This window comes from Condylura cristata, unplaced genomic scaffold, assembly GCF_000260355.1.
Source record: "Condylura cristata isolate star-nosed mole 26May11 unplaced genomic scaffold, ConCri1.0 scaffold00028, whole genome shotgun sequence".
Taxonomy (NCBI): domain Eukaryota; kingdom Metazoa; phylum Chordata; class Mammalia; order Eulipotyphla; family Talpidae; genus Condylura; species Condylura cristata.
The window spans coordinates 25,358,161-25,366,722 of NW_004567129.1; the positions used below are offsets into that span (position 1 = coordinate 25,358,161).

At 59.0% G+C, this 8,562-nt stretch overlaps 1 protein-coding gene across 2 annotated transcripts in view; it reads left to right on the forward strand.

Annotated features, from left to right (window-relative positions):
• Nucleotides 1–8,562, forward strand: part of CHST8 (carbohydrate (N-acetylgalactosamine 4-0) sulfotransferase 8) — a 102,520-nt gene that overhangs the window by 49,916 nt on the left and 44,042 nt on the right. For both annotated transcript variants that reach the window (XM_012730754.1, XM_012730755.1), the window contains exon 2: nucleotides 291–506. In XM_012730754.1, coding sequence (XP_012586208.1) covers nucleotides 377–506 — 130 coding nt within the window. In that variant the 5' untranslated portion in view covers nucleotides 291–376. The remainder of the gene's footprint in view (nucleotides 1–290; nucleotides 507–8,562) is intronic.

Sequence of the window (8,562 nt, forward strand, 5' to 3'; positions counted from 1 at the left end):
CCATCACCCCATAGAGAGGGGCCAAGAGGAAGGAGCTGGAGGCTTCTGCTGGGCCAGCTGCTAGGGACTAGGCCTGTGCCTGGACTTCCCTGCGGGGATTCCACTGCATCGTTGGCGGCTCAGAGGCCCTGGGCAGTGGGGGCGGGGGCTGCCGCCGCTGTGGTCTCAGGGCTTGCACAGGGAGCAGGGCAGAGGGCCGCAGGCATCACACTTGTTCAGTGACGGGGGCCTCAGTCTCCCCAGCACGCCTGGCCCCAGTGACGGACCATCTTTCTCCCTCTGCCCTGTAGACCCTGGCCTGATGGACACCTGGTGTGGACAATGAGGGAAGGACGCGTCTCCCACACCCACGAGGTGACCCCGGAGCAAGCCCCGGATGACCCCTCGAGCCGGAACGATGCGGCTGGCCTGCATGTTCTCGTCCGTCCTGCTGTTTGGAGTGGCAGGCCTCCTGCTCTTTATCAGCCTGCAGGACCCCACGGAGCTCGCCCTGCAGCAGGTGCCAGGTGAGTCTGCACAGGTTTCCTGCTCACGGCGTAGACCTATGGCCGCCCTGGTGTGCTGGGCCTGTCCGCGGGCCTCTGGGCTGCAACTGGGGTCATGTCTGTGCTGAGCGGCCCAGCTAGTAGGGGAGGGGTCCTGGCTCCTCTGGCTGTCATCAGCTTCAGGTGCGAACACTGTGTCTAGGGGCAGACCACAGCCTCGGTGCTCTGGCCTCCGGCTTCTGGCCGCTGGCCTCTTGGGATTGGTGGCTGGCTACTCATCGCTCTGCCACTCGTTGCCTTTGATGAAACCCACGTTGGAGGGGGATTCTGCATTGACTCTCCCTGTGGTCACGCTCCCCAAGGGACACTGTTTCTCTTTACAGGCTGCCCCCCCCGGTCCTTGCAGGTAGAGTTGGGGTACCTCTGGCTTTGAGACCAAGACTGCTCCTGCTCCTCCCCACTAATGCCCCACCTGTCCCTCATGACCACTGGAGGCAGCCCCCTGCCTGGCACAGGTCGTCCGGGGACAGGTGGGCAGTGGTGAGAGGGAATAAGAAAGCTGGTCAGGGGTCTAGAGAGTGGAGCTGGGCGGGGCCCCTGGCACTGACCACATGGCAGGGGTGGAGGTCAGCAAGCTCAAGGGCAAGACCAGGGAGAGGAAAGCAAGGTTCGTCAGGCCTGAACCCCAGTATCTCTAGTTACTGATCCCTGGGGACTTCTCAGGGAGCGCCCGTGAAGACACACCTGTGTGTCCCGGGACAAGACTCCCCTGTGCCCCAGGACAGGGCGCTATGAAAGAGCAGTGGAGCCCAGGGCTTTGGGCAGAGAGGTCCCTGCACCGTCCTGGCTGCTGGCCACAGCACAGGAGGGCACGAGACCCTGGCCTCAGGGAGGGCACCAGGACTCAGACCTGCAGCCTCCTCTCCGAGCCCCCCTCGCCTCTGGCTGGCTCATGCTCCCAGGTCAATGTGCTTCTCCCTAAGCACCAGGAGGGAAGGAAGGCAGAGAGCAGGAGGCAGCAAGAGCCGGGGCTCGGGGCCTGGCAGTCGCCCCAGGAGCTCCGGGAGTGGAGACCACAGTCAGCGCGAGGCAGTGGCCCAGGCGCAGTGCTGAGTCACCGGTGCTGAGTCAGACCTCACAGGTGGTGGCTGTCAAAAGTGGGCTGGCTTCTCCCCAGCCTCTGAAGGGGACGTGTGGTGGGGCCGGCTCCTCTGTGGGGACTTTGCTGCCTTTCCTGGGGTGGCTGATGATGCCGTGTCCGCAGAGCCAGACTCCTGGGCAGTGGGGGTGCAGACAGAGAGCTGGTTACCACCACTGCGCCCTCTCTGCAGAAGCTGCCTGGGCAGGGGCGCTCTAACACAGCTTGGGGTGCCTGGCACCTGCGTCCTGTGTGTGTGGGAACCTCCGCTGTGGGCGGCAGCAAGGGTGATGCAGGGAGCTTTCTGCCCAAGCCCAGGCCTCCCCTGCTCTTTCATGTCCTGGGTCACGTGCGCCCTTCCCTGGGGAGGCCCCGGGACCACATGGGCAGAGGGTCCGCGTGCCCAGTGCCTGTTCTGGGAGACCCCTGGGACAGAAGCCGGGCGTGTCACCGGCGTCTACCCTGGCCAGCCGCCGTGTGCACATCTGTGGGTTAGAGTCCAGTGGCCACCATACGCGTCCTGCAGAAGCTAGCACAGCAGAGTTTGCTTCTGCTTCCTGTGGGCAGTAGATTCCCACTCCTCCCGCAGGCCGATACTGCCCCTGCCGCTGCCCAGGACACCGAATGCAGGGGGTGGGTGCGCAGGGGGTAACTGGCTTAGAGTATGAGCAGGCAGGGCGCAGGGCCGGACCCACAGGGTGGCCAGGAGCAGAGCGCATCTCCCCCGCAGCGGGGACTGGAGCAAGTTCGGGTCTCCAGGTGTGGTCTTCGGACTAGACCAGAGCGGGCCCACCCTTGCACGTGCGTGCCAGGTGATGAGCACCTTCGACAGCCTGCGTAAATCACATCAAACACAGTCATAAAACTTTAAGTAATGCTTACGTTACTTTCCCTGAGCAAAGTGTTCCTGACACAGGCTGTTTGTGTTGATTTGTTACTATTCATTTATTCTTTCCCTGTACTTCCCACAGCAGCCTAATTGTGATTCGGTACCAAGAAAGCAATATCAAAGTAATTTTCCACAACATTAGTTACAATTTTCTTCTGATCTTTCAAGTGAAACAATCCCATCCTGTTGGCTTCTCTGAGCATATAAACCTTGATTACATTTATCTGTTGGAAACCAGTGCTTACAAAGTGTCTGTATCCAGTTGCATGGGTGGGTGGCCCCAAGGGCCTGGACAAGCCTTCCCTCTGTGGTTTTTGCAGGTGGGAGGTACAGAACCTGGTGGCGCCCGGCCATCTGGATCGGGCAAGGCCGCTAAGGTGGGGGGTGGGGCCCGACGACAGAGGAAATTCCACAAGGGCTGAGATGGCTTTCCCAGCGACTCCCACTCCTGTGGGATCAGTGTGTGCAATCTGCTGTTAGTGGCATGACAGGCAGGAGGAAGCCGTGAGCGGGGAAGACCGGAGCTTTCCTGGCTCTCCAGGGAATCGGATGTTCAGATTTCTCCCATGCAGCCACCAGGTGTTAGGGACATCTGAACTTCTAGGAACCCGTCGGCAAACCCCACCTGGCTCGTGCGTTAACCAGAATCTTACAGGATTGCCAACTTTTGGAAATCAAGCCACTTTTTAAATCAAACCTTTTGAAAGGTGGGTGGCTGTCCATCAGTGTACCTTCATTCTCAGAGCAGATTTTCTGGTGTTTCAGGGAATCCATCTACACTACTATTTTTCTTTTTAAGATTTATTTATTTATGCACACAGAACTGGGGTGCAGGCCAGAGGTGCAGGGGCGGTGAGAGGATTCACCAGAGACAGAGCCGGGAGCAGAACTGTCCAACTGACGAAGTACACTGCTGAAGGGAGCAAGGGGCAGGTCAGGAAAGGTCTGCTGTGCTGTGTGGGTCACCTCTGGGTCGGGGATCGAACTCATGCTGAAGTGGCTTTAGCTTCTTAGTGCTGTGCTCTAACTTACTGAGCCACCAGGGAGGGCCCTAGACAGCTATTTTAAGTGCTCAAGACAGCAGGTCTTGAGGCCTCAGGAAATTCATTGGCCAGGAGTTCAGGACAAAAACTCACATCCTTCCCAGGAGGAAGACTCAGAAACCAGACCAGAATTAGAGTAACACCTGCCACATGCCCGCTCCAGGGGCCAGAAGGCAGATGCCATGGTGTGCTGGGCAAAGTGGAGGCAGATGACCTGTCTTTCTTTAGGGACATTCTTTTTAAAAGATTTATTTTTCTTATGTAGGCGTATAAGAACTGGGGTGTAGGCCAGAGGTGTGGGGGTGACAGGATTCACCAGAGACAGATGGGGAGCAGGACAGGCGGATCTAAAGTCAGCATGCTATGTCCTGATTTCACTCTTTTAAGAGACACACATTTGGTTTAAATGGAGTGGGGGAGCCAATATCAGTAACCCATAAAGCAAGGGTTTATGGGTTTATGAGTGGTGGGTTGATGGGCTTATTTATTGATAGATTTTAAAGAGTTGCCTTATGACACAGCTTCTGTTACTAACACACTATAACTATGTCCAATTTCTTCTTCCCTCCTCCCCTCTCTCCCTCTCTCTCTCTGACTTTCCAAAGTGATTTTTCTTAAAGTGAGGTCACCCCCAGGTCTCCCTGGTGGCACTGAATTACCCTGCTGAGGGGAGCAGCAGGTGAAGCAGGAGAGGTCTGCTGTGCCCTGTGGGTCAGCTCCCCATCCGGGGATCGAACTCATGCTGCAGTGGCCGGTGGCAGCTTCATAGTGCTGAAACCTCTCCTGCCCCACCCGCTGCTCCCCTCAGCAGTGTATTTCAGTACATCTACCCATTCTGCTCCCCACTCTGGGAATCCTCTCACCCCCCTCACCTTTGGCCTACACCCCACTGCTAGACAAAAAGAATAAATAAATTCCTTTTAAAAAGTGAGGCCACCCCATGTTTCATGGAGCAGTGGGCAGTCGGGGGTGCGTGTGGAGAGAAGGCAGCTTCAGCGGCAGCCGGGATCCCGCTGGGCCCTGGCGTAGACAAGGGACCGACAGCCCCTTGTGACCTCCAGGTCTGTTGTCGCCCCAGGAGTTCCCACCAGGGTCCAAGGGCATCCAGGACCATAGCAGTGAGTGCCCATCAGGCCGTCGCCAGGGTCCAGTCCTGTGCTGAGCCCGTCTTGAGTGCATCTCGCTCTACCTGCAAGGTGCTGCGCACCCACAAAGCAGCCCAAGCACTGCTCCACAGAGGTTGGCTGAGGCTGGGGGATGCCCCTTGGCGTGGGCACTGCCATGGCACTTCCACTGTGTGCTTAGCCCCGTGTAAACCCCACATGTCCCAGACCATTGCACCACTTGACAGGCAGGACTGAGAGGCCTTGGGAGCCAGGCCTGCGGCCTCAGAGCTTGGGATGCCAGGCTGGGGATGCCAGGCTGGGGTTCGTCCTGGGGCAGCACCTTCCACTGTCCCAACAATGTGTGCTGCCTGCCGGCCCGGCACAGGCCGGGCTGAGAAGGAGCAAGGTCAAAGTATGAGAGAAGGCTGCTGGGACGAACTCCCAGTGGGTTAGTGATGGGCGTGACACCGGCGGGTCTAGACTAGTGCTGGGGCCGGGCCGGGCCCGGGAGCCGAGAGCTGTGGAGCGGCACAGAGAAGCGGGACTCTGCTGCAGGCCTTGGGGGACATCGGGACTCTGTCGGGGTGACTGTTAGGAGCCCGCTCTGGCATCTGTGTGTCACAGAGCTATGGCAGGAGAGGGAGGAGACCAGCAGGAAGGGAGCCGAGAGTTTCAGAAAGTGTGGAAGGGTCTGGGCACGTGGAGATCCCTGGCCAGGGAAGGGAAGATTCAGGGGCTTTGGGGGACTTGGGGACCACATGGGTTGGGGAGCCATGCGGGTTGGAGATGACTCGGGGTTTCTGGCAGATGGGGTCAGGGATGCCACTCTCTGAGGCAGGAGGCAGGAGACCATCCTCCCATTTAGCACTGATGGCAGCTGAGACACGGGGACAGGGATCTGGAGTTGCCCTAAAATCCCTTTACCCTGGCGCCTCGGGCCTCACAGTCCTCGGGACCAGGCAAGAGACAGGAAGCCCCATGCTGCCCCGCCCTCCTCCACCTTCATCTCCCTGGGCAGGTCAGGCACTCCTCTGCTCTCCTGCACCGACACCAGCGTCCAAGCTGGAGAAGTCAGGAGGACTTCCTGGAGGAGGGAGCTGGAGGTTGCTTGTCTGCCTTCTCAGGCGCACCAGAGACCAGGTGCTGACCTTCAGCGGAGAAGGTGAGGTGAGCTTGGGTGAGACTCTGGGGTCTCACTCCTGAGCACACTCTGCCAAGCAGCTTGCCTGATAGCTCACTAGAAACAGCCGAGTCCCCACGCCTGAGGGTCTGACCCACTTGGGGCTCCCGTGCTGGTCTACTGGGGACAGGGCCATGTTGGTTGGAGAGAGTGGCCTTCACTCTCGGTCCCGAGGTGACCCCCGCCACTGACCCTGTCTGAGCCAGAGCGAGGCCTGCACTGCTGCATCAGGTTCACCTTGTTCCAGGAGCAGCAGCCTCTGGACAGATGCGGCCCCTGGACAGATGCGGCCCCTCGGACCTCTGAGTCCACACCGCCAGGCCCAAGTCCCCTGCTGGGCCACAGCTCACAGTGCAAGTGTGACAGTGAGCAGAATGTGGTGCCACCTCCTGCCCACCTCTGATGTGGGGGTGGGGGGGGCAGTGCCACCCTTCCAGAGCTGGGGTATCCGAGCCCACAGAGCTCCCCGGCCCGCGGCAGCCACCCCTCCACTTTCCACACCGCCTTCCGCTCTCCCCAGCCAGGTGGGTTTTATTGGAATCCTCTTGAGTCTGTTTCCGGAAAACATTTTCTAAAGGCATTGCAGAACATCATATATATTTCCCACAAACCTTGCAAGGCTGACACATCCTTGTTGTGACTGTGAAGATCAGAAGTGACATGTAATTGCAGTGATCCATCCTGTTAAGTAGCTGGCAATATATCATTGCCAAATCGGCAGGGCTGGGACTCTCAGAGCCCAGCGTTTCTAAACAAGGCACCTGCGGTGTGTTCAGACGGGCCAGGCACCACCTAAGGCCTCGCCTTGCCTTTCCCCTGGCGAACCCCACAGGCAACGTTCCCTCCTCTTGGGGTGTCTTCTCCGAGTCACAGCACGCAGAGGGCTCTCCAGGCCAAGGCTGTGTGTCGGGGCGCCTGTGACACCACCTGGCTTGCAGCCACACCCCTCGGCTTGCGAACTCCAGGGTTCTTGTGGCCCTCTTCCTGGCCCAGGGTGGTGGGCCACGAGCTGGGGCAGCCCAGCCATCACTGTGGGCAGCGGGAGGGGGTCAGTGGGTTCAGTGTGGCGGGTTGGATTAAGAGGGCACCAGGGTGGCCGGAGCCCTGGCCCACAGTGGGCAAGCTACCGTGTGGGGGAGCTCACTCTGCGTTCTGTGGTACTGACTTTGACTTCAGGGTGAAGGGTGCCCCCAGAGTTGCACAGAGGGCAGTATTGATGGGGGGGCAGACATGCTCCCCCATGGCAAGCAGTGAGTGTCAGAAAGGTAGGAGGCGCCAGGGCATCGGGCACCCCCCCCCCCATGGCTTGGGTGACCCCTGGTGGCGCTGAAACTGGGCCGGGTTCCAGCGTAAGCTTTTGGGGAAGGGGCTTTGCGAAAGACCCTCACTATCGTCCCCTCTGGGAAGCCCTGACCTCAGAGGGGCCGCTGTGGTCTGTTTCTGCAGTGGAACTTCATCCCAGCACCTGGCCTGCAGCTCCCCGGCTCTGTGTCTCAGGTGTGGCCCCAACTTCCCGGGCTCCTCCGTATTCCTGCAGGTGGAAGGAGCAGTTTCCTCCTCCCTGCATTGATGCCCTGGGGGTCTCCGCTTGCCTTTGGTGCATTAAAATATGCTAAATGACAAATAATGAGCATGTAGGAACTAATAACAGGAATCACCTAATTAAATTAGGAAACAGACATCATATCGCTATAATCTGAAAATTGATATTAATAGAAAATGGTCCCAGAATTGTTATGCTAAAGGTTCCTAGGGGTGGGGAAATTAAAGAGAGCAGAACAGAAAATTGGGACAATCATCTCCAATAAGAGCAAGACTTATGTCTTCAAGGAACTAAAGTAAAATGTTAACACAGAAGACAGGGTCCTCGTGTGGATCTGATGAACCGGGGGGCAGAAGTGGCCTTGAAAACCAGGGGGTTCCACCCAGGGGCCCCATCAGGCCCTGCACTTACAGCACAGCATGACCGAGGCTGGGGTGTGTGGAGCAGAGTGCTAGTGACCATTGTCTCGCCGCTGTCCGCGCCTTCTTCTCCTCAGTCCTTTGCCCAGAATCCCGAGGGGCACTAGCAGAGCCAGGATTCGAACCCGGATCCGCCTGATTGCAACCCCAAGGCTGGCCCCCCTCGGCCCTCCCGGCCTGCTGCTGGTCACTGACACCGTCTGCACGTCTCGCCGTTCAGCTGTTCCCTCCAAGGGTGTTTCTTGCCGCCTCCCTGCCGATCACAGCTGCGCCCCATCTCCCTGACCCCCGCCAGCCCGGAGCCCCCCTGGCCTCTTGGCTAATAAAGGCTCAAAAAGGCCCCTTCTGGAATTACAGTGCGACTGGGAAACTGGGTCTCCCTTTGTGTCCGGGCCTGGGCTAGGGGCCAAGCAGGGCGGGCCAGTGTCCTGGGAAGCCCTGGTTGTTTCGGGTTGTGCTGATTGTCCCCCCAGCCCCTCCTGGGGGGACGATGGGGAGGCAGTGAATCAGGCTCTGTTCACCTGTGACATGAGTCAGCTCTGGCGGCCCAGCGCAGGGCTCAGGTACACGGTGACCCCTTTCCCGCTCTGCCCTGCCCGAATGCACTGGAGAGCTTGGGAGGAGACAAGGGAGGTGGGGGTCAAGATCTGTGGGTGAGATGCGGCAGGATGACTTTGAGTCTGGAAGGCTGCGGCTGCCTGAGCTCAGTGAGGCCCCAGTCGGGCTCCGCGTAGGCTAACTCCCTGCTCTACCTACCAC